Source organism: Sciurus carolinensis, chromosome 10 (genome assembly GCF_902686445.1).
Source record: "Sciurus carolinensis chromosome 10, mSciCar1.2, whole genome shotgun sequence".
In the NCBI taxonomy this organism is placed as follows: Eukaryota; Metazoa; Chordata; class Mammalia; order Rodentia; family Sciuridae; genus Sciurus; species Sciurus carolinensis.
In genome coordinates this window covers 7,826,949-7,851,851 of record NC_062222.1, presented here as the reverse complement: position 1 = coordinate 7,851,851, position 24,903 = coordinate 7,826,949, and the positions used below count along the sequence as shown (strand labels likewise).

Sequence of the window (24,903 nt, the reverse complement as noted above, 5' to 3'; positions counted from 1 at the left end):
AACTGTCATTTCTTTAAGTAGCTTTCTCCTGTTCTTTGCATTTATTGTTAATTCTCTGCCTATAATATTTCCACTTCGATTTTAAGTTGACCTATTATCATTTATTTAGTTATTATCTCAGATATCCTTAGCTTACACAGGCTATCCTTGATTCCCACACCTCTGACCTTGCTTTGTATCATTTTCTTTGTAGCATTATCAATTTCTGAAATTCTGTTACTTGTTTGTTTATAGATTGATCATCTGTCTTCCTCCACCACAGTGTAAACTTATGAGGGCAGAGACTGTCTCCCTTCTTACCACTGCGATCATGAGACTGATGACAGTGTTTCAGGTATAGTTCAGGTGGAGTCTCCATGGACAGTGCTTAGCGTAGTTCACATACTGATCAGTAACTCTGGAGCTCCTGAAGTACAGTTTAAGCAAACAATGCAGAAAGACTGAAGGAAGGACCACCACTTTGAAACGACTATGTCCAGACTGTATTCACAGTACCTGGCATATTACAGTCATTCAAAAAAAATTTGTTCAAAGAATGAACACGCAGAATCCCTGAAATTCCATGGTTGTAAAATCTATACTCTCTCCCAGTGTTGGCTACATCATTCCAGATTAGACCTTTGCTGCCTCTTGCTTAGTGACTATGTTAGAGACAGACAGAACTATCATTCTAGCCCTTTTTTTTTCTCACAGTGTCAGTTTAAGTTACTAATGTACATCACTGATCCCATTATTTGAGCAGTTTCCCTTTGCCCGTAGGTTAAAATAGTTAACTTGTTGGTTAAGGCTGTCAGCAGTGTGGCCCTTGACTTTCAGTCTTGGCCCTGCCTTTCCTAGGTATACATACACCCCACCCCGCTGCTCACGCTCCTCTCCCTCCTTCCTGGAGCTCTTTCTGTCTCTCCTTGGGAGGTACATAATTCCTCTGCCAGTTTTTTATTTTAAATACCTCCTACTTCAGTATTCTCTCAGCTAAATGCAGATGTACTGCCCACACTTTATTTTAATCTTTTGCATTGCTTAAAGCATGTTTTGTGGGCCTCCTAAAGATTACTGAATCTCACCCATCTTTGTGTGTTCCGAACATCCTTTCCACAGTGTGTCAGATGTCGGTCGCAGACACACAGGTAACAATGTTTGAGTGTGTTCATCGCATAAGAGATTTGAATTGCCAGCTTGTTAATGAATACAAACTAATATTTTGTCCACTTTGTCAGTGGTCCTAAAACTCACATGACCCTAAAATATATGTAATCATTGTTTACAAAAAGAATAACCTGTGAATTGTGTAATTATTTTGTAAATTCCAAGATAGTAGCTATACAAAAGAACTACCTGCAGAGATTCTGAAAAGCAGAGACGACCAGACATTCTGAATGAGCAAGTCTCAAGTGGAGCCTGTGCAGAGATAGTTACAAATACCTGTGCACATACAGTGCAAAGGTGCACTTTCACACGCAGAAAGTGGAGAGAACTACCACTAGTCATGCTAGAAAAGTCCAATGTAGAACTCAGACTTGTGAATTACCTTTAAGTGTATGATTTTAATTAACTTAAATTGTGTGTAACTTGTGTGCAGATGAACTGCTTGAAGACTCAAGAACTCCTGTTTTGTAAAGTTTTCAATAGCTCAGATTGATTATTCATGTCTATCATTTAGTTTTTTCACAAGTCTCTAGAATAGGTTTAACCGTTAGACTGCCAATGAAGATTGGTAAGGGAAAAAAATGGAAATAAAATTTTCCAGTTAACTAATAAGTCAGTTACCTAAAGACAGTACTGATTTTAAAAGTTTAGAAATTTGTCTAAAAATATGCTTAAGAATTTTCTAAAGTCTTTAAATATAAATGATTGACTTTATTATACTGTATAATTTTAGGAGGAAAAAATTAAGAATATATATCAAATCAATAAAAACTGGGTTTTGGGCTGGGGATATAGCTCATTTGGTAGAGTGCTCGCATCACAAGCATAAGGTTCTGGGTTCTAATCCCTAGCACTGCAAAAAAAAAAAAAAAAAACTGGTTTTTATTTCTCAGAATTTTACCATTTTTTACTTGAGTGAAAAAATATTATAAACATTTATAGGATTCCCTTGATACATTTTAGGAATGCAGAAAGAAACAGATAAATTTATCTTAAAATAGGCTTATCGTGTTTGATGCTGTCTCAAAAATATATTGATAATTAAAGCATTTTGATTTCTGTCCAAATTGATGCTACAATTAAATCTAGAATTAATCCTTTCCTTTATGCTATACTTGCTTAACATAGCAAAATTTTGATTTTTAAAGATTTAATTCCAATTTCTTTAATATTTTAAGTAGTAGAAAAAAGCATATTAATGAATATCCCAGTAATTTAAAATGGATTAATAAGGAAGCATACCCAAAAATGAAATAATGTACTTTTTAAAATATTTATTTGAATGGCAGTCATTTAGAACACAATTATTAATAAATGCTGGCAAGGATGTGGAAAAAGAGCACTTATACACTGTTGGTGTGATTATAAACTACTATAACTGCTATGGAAATCAGTATGAAGGTTCTTCAAAAGACTAGGAATGGAGCCACCATGTGACCCAGCTGTTCACTCCCTCGTTATCCTAAAGAATGAGTCATCAAATCTACATTGTGTTCAATCATAGAAATGAAAAGTTGTACTCCATTTGTGTACAGTGAATCAAAATGCAGTCTGTAAAAATAAATAAAAATTTTAATTAAAAAAATAGAAAAAAAGGGCTGGGGAGATAGCTCAGTTGGTAGAGTGCTTGCCTAGCAAGCACAAGGCCCTGGGTTCGATCCCCAGCACCACACACACACACACAAAAAAAAAAAAAAATAGAAAAAAAAAGAAGCTCCTACTGGTCCCCTTTGATCTGCATCGCTATAAATAAAGCAAGGGCGGCTCCCTCCTTTGTTAGAGCCAGACTCGTCTGAACAGCTCAACTGGTCATGTCCCCGCTTCAAAAATATTCTTGACTTTTTGTCTTTATATATATATATATATATATGTATATGTATATATTTCTTAGCTCTTATTTTGCAGCCAGTCCATTCCTCAGACCAGGAACCCTTTCCTTCACCCACACAGGCAGGCCATATAGCCTATCTCGTAGAGTGCCTGCCTCGCATGCTGGAGTCCCGGCTTCGAGTCCCCAGCACTGTGGGATTGCGGAAATAACAAACAAACAAAAACGATTCTGAGCCTCCCAACCTTCACCCACACAGGACGTGTTCGAGAAGTGTGTTTTTCTAATTATAAATTCAAGAAATTATAGATATAACCATATTCTACTTAGTGTACCTAAACTCATTAATTTATACAGATGTTCAAGTTCTTGAAATACATTGAATTACTTGTACATTAAATGTTTTGTCCAAATAAAATATTAATGACTAAAACATTGTACCTCTCTGTAATCAACTGTACTTTTTCTTCTTTACACTTTCACATGTATTTTATTAGTGATATAGGAATCTTTCAGCATTTACCCCTCATATCCATTTTTTAAGCACATGAGTTTGTAATGATTTCCCCAAACTTAGATTTCTTCTCTAATTTTTTATTCTTTATTGTCTATGCAAACAATGTTCATTTGTTTACTTTGTTTTTTAGGCAAGCCAAGTTAGATTTGAGAGTTGCAGTCGCAAAAGTGGAAGAGTTAACTAAAATGACTGAAGATCTTCAGGAACAGATGCAAAAGAAGGTATTTTCTATTTCTTAAAATATTTATTGGCATAATAGACTGATCATTTTTATATGTTATAGAGAAATTTCAGAAGGGTATCAAGGAAAGACAGGTGTTATGGCTTAGATGTGAAGTGTCACCCCCCAAAATTCAAATGAGACAATGCAAGAAGGTATAGAGGTGAAATGATTGGGTTGTGAGAACCTTCATCTAATCAGTGCATGAATCCACTTGAATGAAGTAAATGGGTGATACCTATGAACTGGTAGGGCGTGGCTGGAGGAGGTGGGTCACTGAGGCGGTGTCTCCTGGTGAGAAGGCACTCTGCTTCCTGGTGGCCATGTTCTGGACTGCTTTCCTCCTCTACACTCTCCCGCTGTGATGTTCTGCCACACCTTGGGCCTGGAGCATTGGAGCTGCTCTGTGTGCACTGAGACCTCTGAAACCACGAACCCCCCAGAAAACTTTTCCTCCTCTAAAATTGCTGTTGCCAAGTCTTTTGTTCACAGCAGTGAAAAAGCTGCCCAAAACAATAGGGTTTAGATTTAGATAGATTTGATTATTAAAAATTCTACCTCTAACACTCTTTAAGTATATAACTTTCTAAGCCTTAGTTCCTGGTCTCTAAATAACTGACTTCAGATCTCCAGTAATGTTAGATTTATGAAGGGGTTATAAGAACTTTCCCATGAATATCAATTATAAAAATTAGAGTCAGGCAAAGTGGCATACATCTGAAATCCCTTTCAGGAAACTGAGACAGGAGGATTGTAAATTTGAGGCCAGCCTTTGAAAACTTAGTTGGATCCTGTTTCAGATAAGATAAAAAAGGCTGGAGATGTAGCTAAGTGGTAGAAGTACTTGCCCAGTACTGGGTGTGTGCCAGGGGGTATGTGGATAATTTTTTTAAAAAACACTAGAAGCTACCCCAATACAAAAAGGAGTAAAAGAAGTAAGAATTCTTAGTTTTAAGGCCTTCTGAAGGCCTTTAAATGACTTTTATGTATTCAAAATCAAAGTTTAGGACTAGAAAAGCTATTGGAAATTTAGAGAGGAAATACTGGTAACAAGAGTCACACAAAAAAATAGGACCCTGCTCCTAAGTTTAAATTCTTTCCAGATTCATACCTAACATTCAGTTTATGCATATGGGTGGAGGGGAGGGACCCCAGGAAGCCCAGTGAAGCAGGCAGAGGTCCTAGAGAAACCTGCTCCGGAAAGATAGAAACACAAGGAAATAGATATTTGAGTTTTCTACTTTTTATAATTGAGTACATTCTAGACATGTGTACATCTGAGCAACAAAAAACTGAAGCTTCTTTCTTTATACTTTATAAAGTATCAGAGGGAAGACACCAAAGCTAGAAACTACAGGAGAATCTCTGGCAGCAAGGAAATCACAAAGAGAGTGAACCCTGTCTCTGCCCAAGTCTGGACAGATCCTCAGTGTATACACATGGGTATTCCCTTTAGATTTAGCTATAAAATAACTGTGGGAAGCAGCAAGAACTAGTCACAGATATCAGATGCTACATTCTATAGGAAAACAGATTTCAGCATTCAAGTCCAAGCATGGTAATTGTCTACTTGAGCAACAACAAAGCTGTAATCCTCAAAAGAACAAAGCAGAATACAGAGTAACTAAAATTTATTATCTACAATATCCAATTTTCAAACCAAAATTACCAGACAGAAAAGTAGGATCTGTACTTGTGGGGAGTTGGGAGATGAAAGTGAGGCTGTCAGTAGAGGCTCTCAGTGGACACTGCTGTTGAGTTTTGTAGGCAGACTTCAATTTAGCAATTATGAATATGTTCAAGAATTTTTTTGAAGCATCTGTTTTTAAATTGGAGTAAAATAAGGTCTCAGTGAAAGGAGATATAGAGAAATTTAAGAACCACAAAATAATTTTTAGCACAGCAATTATAGAGCTTAAAAGCATAGCAAATGAAAAATAATTCATGTCATGGACCCAAAAATAGATTGGAAAGGAGAATAATCCATGAAGTTAAAAAGAGAACAATAGAAATTTCCCAATCCAAACAAAACAAAACAAAACAAAACAGTTCAAAATACTGAAGCAATCTATGGGACAATATGAGCCAGTAAGTATAATTGAAATTACAGAAGGGAGGAGAAGGGGAGCAGATAAATAAATAATGACCAAAAACTTCCTAAAATTGGTGGAAAACATGAACAGATCCAAGAATTTCAGGGAGCCAAACACAAAGCAAATCACTTCTAGACACACCATCATGACACTGACAATCAATTTTAAAGGAAAAAAATGGAAAATAGCAACAAAACAGTGGCCTGCACAGGGAAACAACAATAAGATTAATGGCTGAGTTCTCAGGAAGAAGCTGTGGACGCAGAAAACATTGGAATAATAGACACAAAGTGCTGAAGAGAGAACATGCTTACTAAGAGTTCTGTAGCCAGGGAAACTATATTTTTAAATGAAGACAGCATAAAAACATTTTCAAATAAACAAAAACAGAATTTTTCCCCAGTGGAACTGCATTTCAAAAAATTCTAAAGGAAGTTTTTTAGGCTGAAAGGAAATTTGCATGGAGGGCAACTCAGATACAGGAAGAAGTAAAAACAGCAAATGAAAAACACAAGATAAGATATATGTGTATTTTTTTCCTTTCTCAACATATTTAAGTATGCAGATATAGTAAATGACAACAGTTTCATTAAGGACTAATCTGGTATATGGAAATATATTGTTGCAAGGTTCCAGTGTCTTCTCTGGATTAATTTAATATTAACTTTATTTAGCGATAAATTTATTTTAGCGATAAATCAAAGAAACATATTATAATACCTACAACAGTCCTCCAACAAAAAGTAATTCAGAGATACAGTTAAAAACAGTAGAGAAATTAAAATAGCATCATAAAAATATTTAACATAAAAGAAGGCAGGAAAGGATAGACAAATTTTTCTAGGAAGATGATAAAACAAAATCTATGAATATGTGTCAGAGCATCACTATGTCAGGAGAAATACCCTGAAGTTACTTTGGTAGATAATGAGAAATAGTGTAACAGTTAAAAGACCATATTCTAAAGGCAAACCATCTGCATGGAAATACCTGCCTTGTTGTTGGATTCGCACTATCAAATCCATTTTGAGTGCTGGGGTCTTGACTCAGTGGTGGAGCGCTTGCTTAGCATGTGTGAGGCACTGGGTTCCATTCTCAGCACCGCATAAAAATAATAAAATAAAAATCAATCAATATCTAAAAAATTTTTTAAAAATCAGTTTGAAACATTGGTAGAAGTCTATATGTAATGACTGTTTTGATTGATTGTCTAATACAGTATTGATGATGAAGTTCTCCCCTTTCTTTATTAGATACATGATTCCTTTCCAAAATTATATGGCTTCTTTAAACTTACATATTAGAATTATAGCAGTATAACTTTGTACTGTGAACTGTTTCCTTCATGCTCTAAGGGGTGTATTAAGCTTTCACGTACTTGAAGTAAACTTCCAGTCTCTTTATTTTCTAGGAGGAGGATATGCTTTCTGCCCAAGGAAGAGAAGATGCATCAGATAAGCGCTTACAGCAGTTACAAACCAGTATAAAACAATTAGAAGTAAGGTGAGTTGTTAAGGATGTGTAGCTCTGTCTATGTGCCTCAACAGATGTGCCAAAGCAGAATTTCTTTTTATGGTATTAGAATATATATATTAATAGTGTTAAATCAAAACTGTAATTATAGGTTTAAAGTCCTATACTTTGGACATTATTTTTAAAATCACATTCAGAAAATTATTACACTTTGAACATATATTCAAAAATCATTTCTTTGATGAGCCTGTACTCTTCATACAGTGTTCTTTAGTATTCGTAACTTTGAGAGAGAACAGTTGTACCAATTTTATTCCAGTGCTTTTTTAAAAAAACAACTCTTGAGTTTTTAAAAAAGAACAACTCTTGAGTTCTGTGGCCTTTGTTTTAGTATTGCATGACAAAGTACACCTTCATTTTCATCCATCTCGAGGTCACCCTGCAAGTCTGAAGTAAACCTAGTTGATCTTTAGACACCTAAAATCCTTCTTTCTTCTCATGACTGCTTAAATTTTCTAAATCATAATATCAAAGGAAATTTGATATTACCTGAGCATCCCCATAGTTTAGTACTTTTATAGTAGAAGTAAGCCATTCAAATAGAAGACGGCATGCGTTTAGTTCCCAGTACTACAAAAAAAAAAAAAAAAAGGAAGGAAGGAAAATATTAGTTTTTAAACTTTATTTTCAGAATCATGGGCCATAAACACTGCAAGAATGATTAACTCCAGAAGTTGAATGTTGTAGATTATTTTAAAAAAAAATGTGCTTACTCTATTTTATTTTTTGAGGTACTGGGGTTTGAACTGAGGGTCACTGTACAACTGAGCTACATCCCAGCCCTTTTGTTTTGTTTTGAGACAGCCTTGCTACCACTGTCAACCTAAATGGATGTTTGAGATTTCACTTTTATTTACTAAAGAATGCATCCAGATTTACATATCTTTACTTAATCAGAATGCAAATCACTTTTTTATGGTCTTTCTTCAGCAAATCCTCATTTCCTAGACTGAAGACATTTTAGAAACTAGAACTTCTAAAAAAAGCATAGGGCTGTGTGTGTATGTGTGTGTTGTGTGTGTGTGTTTGTGTGTGTGTTGTGTGTGTGCATTTAAGAGCTTGAGAGTGAATAATGTGAAAATGATTAAAAAATAGAATTTAGTTAAAATTTTCTTTCCTGTCGAGGTTTGTTTGGGTAATTTAGGGGCTCTTTAGTACTGTGAAAGACCAAATGTACCGGACAAATATAGGAGATGATTTTATTCAGATTGTTGCAGAAGGGAGAACATTCATTAATGAGGATTGTTTCAAAAAAAGGAAAAAAAAAAAAAAAAAGGAGGGGGGCTGGGGTTTTCCTTTAGGCAGGAAAACAAGGGTGGTGGGCTTGAGTCTTTGGGCAGTCATGAGAAGGGTGAGGGGGTCTGTTCTTGGAGTATTGAGTGCTTGCTCTCATTCCTTTGCTCCAACACCAGAGGATAAAGGATTCTGGACAACAAGGGTAGGGGTATTTCTTAGCCATCCCTGTTTTCCTGGGAGTACAGGGTTCAAGTGTAATCAATGTTATCAGCACAGAGGAAGAACGAGAACCAGGGACCTTGGGTGTAATATGCCACAGGATCTCCTCTCAAGGTCAGAAGCAGATATTTGGGTGGACCACTGCTGCAGTTTAGAAAGCAAAGAGAACAAAATGACTCAACGAATGTGCAGACTATTCTCATTCACATAATGGCAGACTAATAGTTCTAGGAAAGCCCTCTTAATGTGAGCACCCTGATGATAAACTAAGCTTATCTTTTTATAAACTGAGCATTTAAATGTAAGAGAAGTAAATCTCCCAGAGTATAAACAAGCAAAGGCAGGGAGCTAAATCAGAGTAGTAAATAAAGAAGGAAGCCAGGCCTGGGACTCTATAAAGTGGCAGGACCCTAAACCTAGTGGAACCCGCTTGAAGTGGAACCCTTCAAGAACTACAGCCTCACTGGAAGGTGAGACAGGGAAAATATATGCCTCTTAGCTAAGACAGATGACATGGAAAACTGCTTCCCATATTGTCAGGTGGAAAAGACAAAACAAGATAACCAACCATTGTAGGCTTCTCTGGGAATGTGTAAACACAGCCCTGGCTGCAGTTTTGCCTGGGGTTCAAACTTACACACCTGTTCATTTGGAAACTCTGGCCAAAAACTGAAGTGGCATTTACTTTGGTAGCAAGTCATGGTGCATGGGAAATGGAAAAGTAAATCTCTTTGGGGGGGGGAGGGTGGTATTTTTAACTTAGGCCCCTAAGGATTCCCATAGATTTAATGCAGGCAGAAATGATTTTCTCAAGAATTACCAAATGCAAGAGAAAATAAACCAGTTGACTAGCAGGAGGAAAATAAGTGTAGGATTTAGAACCAACTCCCACCTCACCCCCAAAAGACCTTCATGTAATAAAAATCATAAAGTGTAAAATATATTGAGTAATTAAAGAAACAATGAGGATTTTTTCATGTGCAAGGAATTTATTATTTATTACCTTTACCTTTTCCCCAAAGCAGTCATAGTCAGTTGAATCAATCTCAAAATCAAAATGTTCTTTCCATTTCAAAACAGAGAAAAAAATAATAATGAGGAGTAAAAATTATAAAGAAAAAAATTGTTTCTTACTAAATAGATAAACAAGAGGAAAAATACTTGAGAAATCATTATGCTTTCTATTGGCATCAGATCTGCTATTTTGCTCCCGCCATTATTCTCCCTCCCCCATACCACTTTTCAACCCAGATTGTTAGCCCGCGAACCTCCTGGCCAACCACTGGTCCGTTGTTATTAGCCCCCGAAATTCCACTACTTAAGAAGGGCTCCCCCACCATTTTCTCTCCCCACCCCTTACAGGGAGACACTCTGCCTGTCTGCTTAATAAAATCTCTTGTGTGAGTTCCCACATCTAGAGTGGTTTCCCTGGAGTTTTCTGGAGCATAATATTTATTTGTCATTGAAGGTCTGAATTGCTTTATTAAGTATATTCTGGAGCTTGATCATAAATTGCTATCTTATTACAAAAGATCACTCTAGCATCTTTTGGTTTTGTTGTTGTTTCCTAATGCTTATTGACTGTTCCCTTAAGAAACTTGAAAATTGTCATTAATAATCCATTAAAGATTCACATTCACATTATGATTTATATCTGAAAAATTTATCCTGTATGATTGGAATCTGTAACACACAGATGTAGTCTCCTGACCTATCAAGAACTGATATCTTAGTTCTAGTCATAGATCCATAATTAATTTATTGTATGTCCAGAATATGTGTATTTGAATTTCTCTTCTCCAGATGTTAATAAAAGAATTACTTTGCTTACAGCAGGTTGAGAACTAATTGATTTTAACTGCTTACTTGAGACTAATGAAAGGATTTGTAAGTGTTAAGTATTAGGGATTTTGGTTTATGGTTTTTTGTTTTTTTCAGCTTTACAGCAGTTGATTATTTTATTGCTTTCCTGAATTTCTTCAAGTTAACCTCAGAAAACCAGTGTTCGAATATTTTTATTTCTTTTATTTTAGCAGCATTCTGTGCTGTTCTGTGCTAATGACTAGAAACAGTGAAATCGTGACCTGACAGACTGTTGCCTCTGAATGAGGAACTTCACTTCCTGTTGGTTCTGTTAGTATTGAATCATAACCAGGTTTATTTATTCAACAATGCTTTAAGTTATCTTTGGGGATTTTTTATTGTTGTTTTTGGTATAAAACTTTAATATTATAACTAAGTAAAAAACTCTCTAAGAAGGGATCACTGCATATTAAAAGAAAGAAAGAAAAAATCAAATCTAAGAATACTTCATGTAAAGTTCAGTTTTCATATTTCAGGTACTCTTCCTTGAGTATTTTTATACTGACCTTCTTTTAGTGTTATTAAATTATTGCTATTTTATAAAGTCAAAGACATTTTAGTATCATTAAGTATTTATTATTTGGAGTTTTTAAATTGTTTACGATCCTTTCAGATGCCATAAATGTTTTAAAAGCATGTTATTTCCTTTCTTCTTCTAAAGATCTACCCTGAAAACCCCACCCCGCTTTTTAGATGACTAAGGGATTCAGGGAATGGCAGATCTCTCTAGGAAAGACTAGATTTCTATATACTCTGTTAAGTGGCTTATTATTAAATGTTTATAAATTAATCTAAAAATATTTTAAAACATTTCTATTGACTAGATGAAATTATGTTAGCTTTCATATCATTTCTCTATAGGGCATTTTGTATGTATGTTAATGTATGTCTTAATATGTTCTAGTTGTGAACTGATTATATTCATTTTTTAATTTTATTTTTATCAAGGAAAATATATTGAGGTAGTTTTTAAAAGCCATATAGCACCTCAGATATTATGATGAAAAATAAGTTTCTTGGTAATGAATATGTATGGCAGAGGAAGACTATCTATATAAAAGTTGAAATCTCAAAAGGAAAAAAAAATCATCAAATTGTCTTGTGTTCAGTGAATCTCAGCATTATGTACAAGCACAAGACAGGGATCCTAATTAGATTAAGATATTCCATGTTGTATAAAGATATCCAAATAGATTCTACTGTCATATATAACTAAAAAGAACAAATAAAAAACTTTTTCAGTTAAGGATTCCTTAAACACAGTCAATAGACAACAACAAAGTAGATTTGGAAAACATTTACAGCATAAAGCACGTACTGAGGATTAACAACTATATTATTCAGGGTTCTTATAAAGGATGAGTAAACAGCTATCAGAAAAAAATAGATGGATAAGGTGAAAAAGGAATTCAAAGAAAAAAAATATATGGCTTATAAAACAATAAGAAAAAATGTTTAAACTCCCCAGTAGTCAAGAAAATACAAATGAACAGCTTATATCCATCAGACTAGGAAAAGAAAGAGCTTTGGATGTATTGTTTAATGGAATTTTCTCATATATTGAATGAGAAAAGTACAGAAAAGAGCGTAATACTAGGATTTTAATTTTTGTAACAGGAAATATGTGCAGAAGCCTATAGATGTGTATATGCTATGTGTGTATATGTATATATATAATTATAGGAACTGGAGAAAAATATTCAAAGGTATTCATTAAGAAGGTAACAGGCTTACCTGAGTAGAAGTCAGGAAAAGGGGGCCATGCAAAAAAAAGAAATGAGGAAGACCATATAAATATAGAGGACAAAGCAATCTTTAAAGATTTGTGTCATACTATTGTCACATCATACAGTGTGATACCATAACATAATTAGAGAATATCTAGGCTGTCTCACCCCTGTGCTCTTTAGTCATATGACCTCAAAGAGCTAAACCTCTGTGGGTGTGCTTGTTGTTCTTTAAAATGGAGAAAATAAAACCCACTACAGAATTGTGGGAATGATCAAATGAGAAAATACATATGAAAGTTATCGCATAATACTTTTCTTATAATATATCCTCATTAAATCTCATTTCCCTCCTTCTTTAAAAATATTTAATTTTCATAATGTGATTATTAACTTCTAGATTATGTGTTGCAATCCAAGAAGCCAACCAGTTAAGAACAGAAAAAACACATCAGGAAAAACAAACCAGAGACCTACAAGCAATATGCAATAAATTAGAAAATGAGAAATATGAGGCTATTCTAAGAGCCAGAGATAGCATGCAACTCCTAGAAGAGGCTAACCTTCAAAAAAGTCAGGTAAGAAAACTCAAAAACAAAAGAAAACTCATAAACATATTTATAAATAATAAAATGCCAGACATTCCCCTGTGGCCTAATGGTAAGTGAATCATTAGCTGCACAAAGGCAGGAACATGACACTGCTCTGCACTCTGTAAACAGACATGCTGTTTTTTAATGGTAAGACTTAATATCATGAATGTTGTAGTCAGCTTTTTCACCACTGTGACTAAAAGACTCGACCAGAACAACTGTAAAGGTGGAAGAGTTTATTGGAGGGCTCACGGTTTCAGAGGTCTTAGTCCACAGAAGGCGGGCTCCATTCCTGGGGGCTCGAGGTGAGGCAGAACATCATGGCGAAGAGTGTAGTGGAGGGAAGTGGCCCCCATGATGATCAGGAAGCAGAGCAGAGACTCCACTCTCCAGATACAAAAATATACCCCCTAGCCTTGCCCCCCAAGAACCACCTCTTCCAGCCACACCCCACCTGCCTCCAGTTGCCACTCAGTTAACCCCATCAGGGATTAATCCACTGATTAGGTTAAGGTACAACCCAATCATTTATCCTCCAAACCTTCTTGCATTGTTTCTCACATGAACTTTGAGGGACATCTCATATCCAAACCACAACAATGAAATATGCTAAAATGTTAATCCTTTCCAAAAGCTAATATTTAAATATCAGACTTCCCTGTGTAACTGATCTTCCTGTCCTGTAGTCACACTTCTTAAAAATCTCTTCCAGTATTTTGCCACTGTATACCCTATATTTTCTTCAGTTGGATCAGCTCAATCTTATTCATCCTCTTTCCTCTTCATCTCCTACATAGTGACTCTAATAGAACAGAAGTCTAATTGGCAGAGTTAATTTTTACTTTGAAGATTATTAACTAGATCCTTTATGTCACTCTTCCTTTTTATAACCTTCTAAACATTGTGATTTCTGTGCCATCATATACCATGTTTTTTGTCTTGTACTGCTTCTGTATGAATGGTACAGATATTTGAATGTCACTGTCTTTTTATGTAGAGCCCAAATTATCACTAGTTTATTTACCAGTATTTATTGAATACCTAGTATATGCAGAATGTTCTAGGAAATGTGAGGAGTATAAAGGAAATCAATTATTTCCTTTTTTACAAAATGGAGAATTTTCCAAGAGCTACTAAAAACAGAACAAGCTAAATACTGAAGAGCTATCTTGCCTTTCAGCTTATTCCCTATGTGATCTGAGTCCTGTCTCTTAGACCAGTTAAAACGAACACAGCATGGCGGGGGAGCTCAGTGTGGTAGCGTGCTTTCCTAGCCTGGGCAAGGCCCCAGCTTCCGTTCCTAGCACCGTGCACAAAGAGCACACAATAGATACGGTATTTTTGGGTATTGTTTTAATCATCCAAGTTAACTAGAAAAATTAAGGACAGGACAAAATTGTTTACCTCTATCCTCTGAAACCTAATTGTGTGAGCACTTTGAATTACCGTCAGGTCACAAAAATGAAGATCTTGCGTAGGGTACAGTGGACAGAAAAGGTTGTGAGGACACTCATTGCCTTTCCCCCAAGATCTTATCATGCAAGTCGTAAGTCATTAGATTCTCATGGAGGCTGCCTGTTGGTAGAGATTCAAGCTCCCATCTGACTCCTCGCTTAACTGCTGGAGGGTCCCATCTTCAGTTACTTGTTTGACATCCTCTTAACCCACTAAGTCCAAAGTTTTCAATTCCGTGACTCTTTTGACAAAATTGACACAGGTCCATTAAAATGGATTGGAAATCATAATCTAGAGCTTATATATTCTTTATTTCATTAAGAATGAAAATAAAAATTGTCCTGTAAATAGGACACTGGGACAATGTAATATCTTTTACATATATATAAGCTGTCATATAATTAGGGCAATGGGCAAATGTGATATCCTTTCATATATTACACAATATACAAAGAAGTGGCTCTCATGACCTAGTCATCAATTCATTGTGTTGGAAAGGAGCAAAACTCTTCAAAGGGTTATGTACTTGACAGTATGTTGTCAGTTTCACATAAGATGACTTGTTTTGATGTCACCAATGTTCTTGCCATTTAAGAATGACATGGTTTCTCACATCAAATCTTACATTGTTTGCACAGTAGTAGGTCTGAGAATATTATACTTCCTTGTGAAGGTTTCTCATTACATCGTTTTAGGTATGCGAAGCAAATGTCTCTTTTGAAGTACAGCAAATTTATGAGCTCTTTCCTGTCTTTGTTCCCAGATTTGTGAGTAAACCATGCTTTTATCAATTATCTAAATGAACAAAGGCCAAAATCATTTTTTACCTCTAACAGAAGTGAGATGCTTGGCAACCAACCAATCGTGTGTATCCACACCACTGAAATTGAAGCAGATCCCCTTGCCTTTCCTTGAGGCACACTGGTTCTACTCTGAATTTTTTCCTTCATTAAACTTTGCCAGGTGGTTCTACTATACTGTAGTTTGTTCCAGAAATGGCACATTTGTTATGTAACCATTGTATACAATGAGAATTTCATCATTTGTATCATACAACCCTCTTGCTTATTTTTTCACTAGTGTTCTTGGTTACATAGGACACTTTTTTATGTTTTCCCTTATGTGTCTATAATTTGAGGTGTACCAAGCAATCATACCCAGTGAATAGATCACTGAAAAAAAGCAGAGTATATTTGTGGATTCTCTACCCCCTCAGGCATTTATAGAACTACCTGATTCCACAGCAAAAGGTCATCATCGGGTGCTTCTGAAGCACTTTTTCCACAATATAAGTCACAGTTATAACAATATCCCAATATTCCCCATAGTGCCTAGAATTGACAACCAAATCTTATGGTCTTGCCTCTTAATGAATTGTTTTAGTGAATTGTCCTTAATATCTGATAATCATTTTATCCACTGCTAAACATTCTTCAAACATAACATGTTCACTTTCCTCCAGCGTTCAGAGTAAATGTCTTCTTTCATATTTTCTCTGGAATATGAAAGCGTGGGTCACAACTTGTCACAAATATCCATAAGTAGCAGCACATTAGCAAGTCAGACAGCAGTGCAGTACCCGCCGTCACTGTACAGCACACGTGTCCCCGTGTCCTCCTCCTAGGACAGCTCCTTTGGAACATTGATGAGTTGAAATGCAGCACATTCTTCCAGGTAGAAGGACAGCCCTGTTCTAGAGAATGCTTTTATGAATATATTTTTATATTGCTTATCAATTTTGTAAATATTTTGTTCAGTTGAACATTTAGCTGAGTAACTTTTTATACATTTTTTAAAATTTTTATTGTTTTAATTGGTTCTTTTTAGTTTACAGCAGAATTTATTTTGACATAATTATACAACCATGGAATATATCTTGTTCTAGTTAGAATCCTGCTCTTTTGGGGGTGCATGGTGGTGAGATTCACTGTGTTGTTTTCATATATGTACATGGGAAAACTATGTGAGATTCATTCCACTGTCTTTCCTTTGTTTACCCCCCCTCCTTCCCTCCATTCCCCATTGTCTAATCTTCTGCAATTTTATTCTTCCCCTTTCCTCCTCTGCTTATTGTGGGTTAACTTCTACCTATCAGAGAAGACATTTGATCCTTTGTTTTATTGCAGACTGGTTTATTTCACTTAGCACGATAGTCCTCAGATCTATCCATTTGCTAGAAAACATCATAAAGTCATTCTTTATGGCTAAGTAATACTCCATTGTATGTATGTATATATATATATATATATATATATATATATATACACACACACACACACACACACATATATATATATATATGTATAATATATATCACATTTTCTTTATTCATTTATTGAAGGGCACCTAGGTTGGTTCCATAGCTTAGCTATTGTGAATGGAGCTGCTTTAAGTATTGGTTTGGCTACATCACTGTAGTGTGCTGATTTTAAGTCCTTTGGTTATATACTGAGGAGTGGGATAGCTGGGTCAAATGGTGGTTCCATTCCAAGTTTTCTGAGGAATCTCCATTCTGCTTTCCAGAGTAGTTGTACCAATTTGCAGTCCCACCAACAAATTATAAGTATACCTTTTTCTTCACATCCTTGCCAATATTTATTGTTACCTGTACTCTTGTTGTTTTTGTTGTTTTGTTTTTTTTTTTTTTTTTTTGGGTGCTGGGGATTGAACCCAGGGCCTTGTGTTTGCAAGGCAAGCACTCTACCAACTGAGCTACCTCCCCAGCCCCTGTACTCTTGATAATTGCCATTCCAACTGGAATGAAATGAAATCTCAGTAGTTTTAATTTGCATTTCTCTAATTGCTTGAGATGTTGAACATTTTTTCATATTTTGTTGACCATTCATGTTTCTTCTTCTGTGAAATGTCTATTCAGTTCCTTTGCCCATTTATCGATTGGATTATTTTGTTTTTTACTGTTAAGTTTTTTGAGTTCTTTATGTGTCCTGGAGATTAGTGCTCTCTGAGGTGCATGTGGTACAGCTTTTCTCCCATTCTGTAGGCTCTCTTTTCACATTATCATTTCCTTTACTGAGAAGAAGCTTTTTAGTTTGATGACATCCCATTTATTGATTCTTAATTTTACTTCTTGCACTTTAGGGGTTTTATTAAGGATGTCAGTTCCTGTGCCGACTTGTTAGAGTGTTGGGCCTATCTTTTCTTCTAGTATGTGCAGAGTTTCTGGTCTAATACCTAGGTCCTTGATCTATTTTGATCTGAGTTTTATGCAGGGTGAGAAATAGGGGTTACTACAAAAGTTACTCTACCACCTACGAAAAACTGGAAATCCATATGTGGTAGAATAATTCTTGTAGGAAAATTTATGCCATTCTCACAATGAATTGAAAATATTTTCAAGTACCCTAGTCACTCACCTATTACTTTTCTCGCAAGAATAATTACTATAAGTGGTATATTTGCTGCTCAGTTTGTTTTTGCAGGGACACTGTGACAAGGTTGGTTGACCAACCGCACAAACAGGCAGGCAGCAGAGCCTGGCATCGTTCCCCTTCTTCATCCCATCTCCTCCCGGGGACCGTTACGTCATGACAGCTAGGACGTCCCCCTGGCTTACTCATTCAGCTGGAGGAAATCTGTGTGAGAATGTTTAGGGTACATTTTGAAGATGGTGAGGTTAGAATACAGGGCCACTTAACTATGTGTTGACGAGAAAAGAGATTCAATATGGGACTGGGGCATATGGCTCAGTGGCATGGCAGTTGCCTGGAGCGAGGTCCTGGATTCCATCCTGTACCATAAGGGGGGAGGGGAGGGAAGGGGGAGGGGGGGACAGGAGGGGGAGGAGGAGAAGGAGGAGAAGAAGAAGAATTTTTAAAAGGAGAGAGAGAGATTGATCCAATCTGATCTAATTGGAGGAATTCCCAGCTCAGAAAGATGTTTGGGTTAGAAATGTAAATTTAGACATTGTCAGCATGTAAGTATTTATAATCAGAAGATTTTATTAGATCCCTAAGGAAAGGACATAGAGAAAAGGGATAAGAACTGAGCTTTGGGTGGGTCGGTGTTAAAAAATTCAGAAGAAGAGACTGAAAAGGCACAATCAGAGAGGTAGAGGAAGCACCAGCACTGGGTGCTCTGAAAGCCAGGTCCAGAGAGTAAAGTAAGAAGAACCGGATCAGCCGCCTCGGGTGCCGTGGAAAGGTCAGATCATGGTGATGAAAACTGGATTGTGGATTGAAGAGAGTGTAAAAGACAGTGGGAGGAATTGTTGGAGGTGAACAAGTTGTAGAGTTTTGCCCACAGGAAAGCAGAGAAATGGAGTGTGACTGAAAAACAGCTAGAATTGTGACAGTGTTTTTTAGTGGGAGATGGAGATGATTGGTAAGGTTAAAAACGCATCAAAGGGATGAAATGTGATCCAGGTGTGAGGCATTGAAGGACTTAATTTAATAATATCAAATAATGTGAAGAAGAAGAAATCCCAAAGACTTTTTCAAGAATATGATACCTAGATAGGATGACTTAATTTGTATAGGCACTTGAAAGAGAAAAAAAGTTCAGAAATCTCTAAGATTTCCCTCCATAGAGATTAGAAGAATGATGGAAACACTGGCCGAAATAAATGTCAGAGAGTGAGTTTTTAATTAGGACAAGAGTGGATGAGGTTTGGAAAAGTGCTCATTCATGGCCCAGGCAACGATTGGTGGAGATGTCCCTGAAATTCAGAATGCGACCTTACTGTGAAGAGAGTGATTACTGGGTAGGTTTCTGATCTCTTCTCTTTACTAATAATTATGTGATCTGTAACATAAAATGATTGGTTTGTTTTGAAGGCTCTGCTTGAAAAGAAACAAAATGAAGAAGATAAAAAGAAAATGAGTGAAGCAGTTTCTCAGCTTATTCAAAATACCTCCTTAAGAACCAAGAAAGAAGTAAGGCATTTTTAATTATATTTAAAATTCCAAATCTAAGTCCCAACTATAAACTAAGTATTACCTAGAGACTTCAGGATTTAAAAATTCTGTGTACATGTTCATAAAGACTGTGTGTGAAATTATTAATACAAATGGTTAAGAACAAATGTTCCTTTCCTTTAACATTACTTCTCTACCATTTTAGACTGGTGTTTTTTTTTTTTTGCGGTACTGGGGATAGACTGGTTTTTAATAACCTTGTCAGTTTAAAAAAATTAAGATATTTACTTTCTCCCAGGCAACTAAGTGGTAAAGTTTGCATTCTTACAAAGCCACCCTATAATGCTTCTTCCCACAAAAGTATTTCTTGGTAATCTATTACAGTCCTGTCATGTGACAACATTTTGGTCAACAGCAGACTGTGTATATGACAGTGGTTCCTTAAGGTTATAATGCACTGAAAAATTCCTGTCACCTCGTGATTTTACTGTTCCTATTCTGGTTGAAGTATGTTTAGATACACAAATACCTACTGTTGTCCCTCCAGTTTCCCGTACAGTGAGATACCATTAAGGTCTGTTGCCTGTAAGCAGTAGTCCATGCCATCCGGCCTAGGTGTGTGTGTGAGCTGTACGTTCTGGTTTGTGTTAAATGACAATATACTGCTCAGAACAAACCCTGTTCTTAAGCAATACATGACTGTCCTTTGTCACTGTGTGACTAAAACTAGCCAGTTCCAAATATAAGAATTCCATTTTGAGGCAGTGTCCTAACTAATGCCTGGGCTTTTTAATCTAATCTCTTACTAGAACCATGCCCTCTTTATGAAGTTCAGATACTGTAACTCTGGGCCACAGCCTAATATTTTCTTGAAGATTTATTTTTAAAATAGGTAATTAACACATTGTATGTATTTTATGGTAAAAGTATTTTATCAAAGTATTCTATCATGGTATTAGCATTCCAATTGTATTTTCTAAACCTAAAATATATTCACTTTGATTTTAAGGTTGGTGGAGGTTGTGTTTTGCATTAACCTTTAGCTAATTTCTGGGGAGTTTTTCAAGACCATGTGATCTCTGTGTTAACTCCAAACGCCTCACAAATGTGAGCATTAACTGCCTCCCATGCCTCCTGTCATCTCCCCATCTAGTAGCCCTGCAGGCATGGGAAGCTCAGGGTGAAAACTGGACTCACTCTCTTCCTCTCGGGCTTTCCTTTCTCCTGTGCTCCTGTGGATTTCCTTACACCCAGTCCCTAAATACTGCTCTAGTCATTCGCTCAGGAAGTATCTACTGAGTACTTCTATGTGCCAAGCATTCTTCTGGGTCCCTGCCTCCTCTGCATTCCACACCACTGCCAATATGAGGGTTTTTATATACATATATATATAAACTTAAAAATTATTATTAGAAATAATACAGGCATGTGGTTAAAAGAAATGGAAGATATGTAAGAGTATATAAAAGAAAATTAGGATTAAAATCCCAGTATTCAAAATAATAATAATCAATATATTTAGCATTTTTCCTTTGAATTTTCATTTAATCCAAAATCATGGTATATGTGGAATAAGAATATGTACAATAAAATAAAAGAGAGATCAGTAGAGTAGAAGTAGGGAACCAAGGGAAAGGGAGGAGAGAAGGGAACAGGCAAAGAACTGGGGAATGAAGTCAGCGAAATCCTACTAGGTACATGTATGAATAAACTGCAGTGCACCCTAATATGTATATAACTATAATGTTTAAATCAAAGAAATAGACAAATAGCAGGAAGACCAATAGAATAGAGGAAGGGGATCGGAGAGAGGCAGGAGGGAGGGATGCATGCAGTACTGGGGATTGAAATGGAGAAATCTGTTATATGTGTGTGATCCCCTCTGTTGTTTATAGCTATAATATTTTAAAATATTTGTTAAGATACATATGCTAAAGTGTTTTAATATTAAAATGTTTTAATATATGTTTTAATATATATATTTAAAATTTACTTATATATCTCAACCTGTGAATAATAAACCTGAGAGGTAGAATAATAAGACACCTTTCATTTTAACATTCTTTTATTTCTCTAGTGTTTGAAATTTCAAGAGTATTTTATAAACAAAATACATATTTTATATGCTATATCTCATAGAATATAATACATATAGCATATATATTGCTTACACTATTTGTATTTTAAAATATATTGAAAAGTGTTTTTCTTTGAAATTTTGCATTTCTGTTGACAATAATTCACCTACTTATTAAAATTTTACATGCTCTCCAAATATATAGAGTTAACCTGTTTGAGAATTAACTTTATAGGTGTTTATTTTTATTGATTAAAATAAGTATAAAATATACATTTTTACATACTTCTATTCTGGCCATAAATTTGAATCAAAAAAATAGCAAAGTTCATTTTTTAGGGCCTTGCTGAAGCTGGCTTTGAACTTGTGTTCCTCCTGCCCCAGCCTCCTGAGTTGCTGGGATTACAAGTGTTTGCCACTGTGCCCAGCTAAACATTGTTTGCTTTTGATTTTAAATCATGGGTAGCACATTCATTGGCAATTTCTATTCCTATTTCCTGTTAATTTGTCTTACTGTTTGGTTGATAAACATACTTACTATTCACAAAATTATAGAAGGAAACATTTACTTAAATAAGGTTGGAATGAGAGGAGATGTTTGTTCCTGTGTAGAATTCAGAGCCCCAAGTACAGCAAATCCCTCACAGATGTGTATATTTGTTCCTATACCAAGGGTTTACATTTTGTTTCATCAGATACTAGTACTAGAAAATTCCCTGTGAACTTTGGAGCATAGTGTAGTGGTGATATGTCATCAGGGTTACTAGTTCTACACAGTCTTTTCTGAAAGTATGAACAGCTGGATTTATCTGGATTTGCCAGCATTGGTGTAAAAGTATTTCAGAATACACCCTGCTATTGTCATGAACCCTAAGTTAGCTATGTCCATTTTAGACACTGAATATTAACACTTTTTACAAGTTATGTGAGTGATAGACATGACCCTGCTTATCAGGATTAAAATGTTTGTATTATGGGAACATTCATGACTTAATTTCTTTTTGCCTCAGTCTGTTAGTCAGCTTTTCCATTTCTACTTTGTAAGGAGAAAAGGTTCATTTTGGCTGATGGTTTCAGAAATTCCAGTCTGTGACCATTTGGCCTCATCACTTTTAGTTAGGATTATAATGAGTCAGCAGATCATGGCAGGAGTGGATTGGGAGATCAGAAGCACTTCCCTTCCTGCAAATCTAAGGGAGGTCAGCAGAGTAAAGGAAAGGGAGCAGGGGGAGGGAAGAAGACAGGGGAAACAGGAACTACTGGGGAATGATATTGACCAAATTAGATTGTTACATTGTATGCATGTACGAATATGTAACAATAAATCCCACCATGTGTACAATTACAGTGCACCAATAAAAAATAATGGTAAAAAAAAAACGCACTCACCCTGTGGTTGGGAAGTGAATAAGAGGAATAAGAAGGGACTGGGGTCCTGGTATCCCCTTCTAGGGCACATCCCAGTGACCTCAAGGCCTCCCACTACACCCCCACCTCTGAAAGGTTCCACCACCTTCCAGCAGTGCCTTAGGAGGGACCACACCTCTACCATGGGGGCCTTTGGGAGGCGTTCAGATCCAAACCATAACACTCAGTCTTCCAGATCTGAAATGGAGATAATAACTACTCATGTGCCTATTGTTAGAATTATTGAGATAATATACATAAAGCATCTGAATAGTGCCTAACACATAATCCTCAAAATGCTATTGCTCTTATTATTACTGACCCATGAACAGAATACATTGATCCTCGATGACCTAATCCTTAATTTATAAGGGAAGTCAACATCAATTATAACCTAAAATAGAGCCACATATAATGTTGACAGATCTTCAAAAATATAGCTCATATTAATAAACCAAACAAAGTACATGGCATTTTTCTAAATGTTCCTAAGAAAGTTTTCATTACATTTTTTAAATAGTTCATTTAATAACTCTCTAGAAAATTCCCGAAGACTTTTGGATCATGGAGGTTTTCCTGACAATATACCATTGCCGTCAGTATTCTTCACGCTCCTTTTGAAAAGCACGAACAGCTGTTAGAAAAAAATTATTGTCATAGGAAGCATCCTGACAAGATGTGACTAATTCTTCAGAATACTTCGTGCACATAAATTGTACTGTTTCCGAAGATATTTCAGTGTTAATTCAAATGCAGATTTCCATTTACTTGTAAAAAACCATTTACTTGTTCTAGGATGTTGACTGTGCAGCGTAGTGTTCTGTCTGTGAAATACGAGTGCCTTAGAGGTTGTTGGTGGCATTTTCAGTGCTGTTTTTCTCTACCCTGCTGGGGCACTGGCTCTTGAGAGCACTGTCAAGGCTCCCGTGGTCAGACCTACTTTCAGAGTGACAGTCCACACGGTTGCTGTCTTCACACCTGTTCTCTCTCAAGCATGTAGCATCGCTTTCCAGAGGCCGCCTGATCGGCAGTAACACAGCAGGTTGAATACAGAAACAGATCCGAGAATCAGCTGGCTTCTATTCCACCAGAATGAAGGAGACTCACGGAGATGTAATATAATGCCACTTTTCTCAAAAATATTTAGTTTTAGAGAATATACTTATTTTTCATAAAAACATATTTATACTAATTGGTATGATTTTAATTATTGTTTTAAATGAATGAATACTTGTTTCATAAAGTGTTTCCAGTTTTTATTTCTAATAACTGTAAAATATTGCTAGAAAGAAACTATATAAACAAAACTTAGTGTCCTTCTAGAGGTATCATCCTGTTTCTTCCATTCTCATGACAAATTCTGGGCTCTTAAATGCATTGTGTGCTTATTTGTCTTTTATGCCCTAAAAGTTATAATTTTATTTTTTATAAAAAGTGTTACCCTAAGGGCTTGGGAATGTAGCTCAATGGTAGAACATTTGCCTCACATGAGTAAAGCCCTGGGTTCCATCCATCGTACCAGAAAAAATTAATTGTCCTAAATGTATATCAGATACTAGTCATTTTTACTTTTTACCTAAATAATTAGTAATGTCTTAATTTACAGGTTGAAAACACAAAAAAACAATATCACATACAGATTTCTCGATTAACGGAAGAACTTTCAGCCCTTCAAATGGTATGTGAGAAGAGTGTATTGAAATTTTCTTTCAAATATTGCTTAAAAGCCAGTATAGATGTTATTGGACATTTATTCATTCAAAATACATTTTCTGAACCATGACCTACGCTGGGTTCCAGGCACCAAGTGAAAATCCAGGTGGACGTGTTTTCTGCAGTCCTGTGCCTTGGTCTAGCAGGAATGAGGTGGCATTCGACGCATTTACTTGGTAATCTCTTGCCTTTGACAGAACACTCAGTGCCATTGAGCACCCAGCTGCAACTGCTCCCCCGTGCCGGGTTCATGTTGGAGACCAGGGAAAACGGGGAGAGAGAGTGTGTGTATGCCAGTGGGAAGCAAGACAGGGAAGTTCCCGAAAGAAAGGGGTACTGAAGAGTAAGTAGGCAAAAGGGAAGAGGAAGACAGAGCTTGTGTGACTGGAGATGCATTAGAAA

The 24,903-nt window shown here is 36.0% G+C and overlaps 1 protein-coding gene across 3 annotated transcripts in view; it reads left to right on the top strand.

Moving 5' to 3' along the window:
* Window positions 1-24,903, top strand: part of Sclt1 (sodium channel and clathrin linker 1) — a 153,144-nt gene that overhangs the window by 69,729 nt on the left and 58,512 nt on the right. For all 3 annotated transcript variants that reach the window (XM_047567126.1, XM_047567125.1, XM_047567124.1), the window contains 5 exons: window positions 3,622-3,712; window positions 7,216-7,307; window positions 12,783-12,960; window positions 19,224-19,322; window positions 24,395-24,466. In XM_047567126.1, coding sequence (XP_047423082.1) covers window positions 3,622-3,712; window positions 7,216-7,307; window positions 12,783-12,960; window positions 19,224-19,322; window positions 24,395-24,466 — 532 coding nt within the window. The remainder of the gene's footprint in view (window positions 1-3,621; window positions 3,713-7,215; window positions 7,308-12,782; window positions 12,961-19,223; window positions 19,323-24,394; window positions 24,467-24,903) is intronic.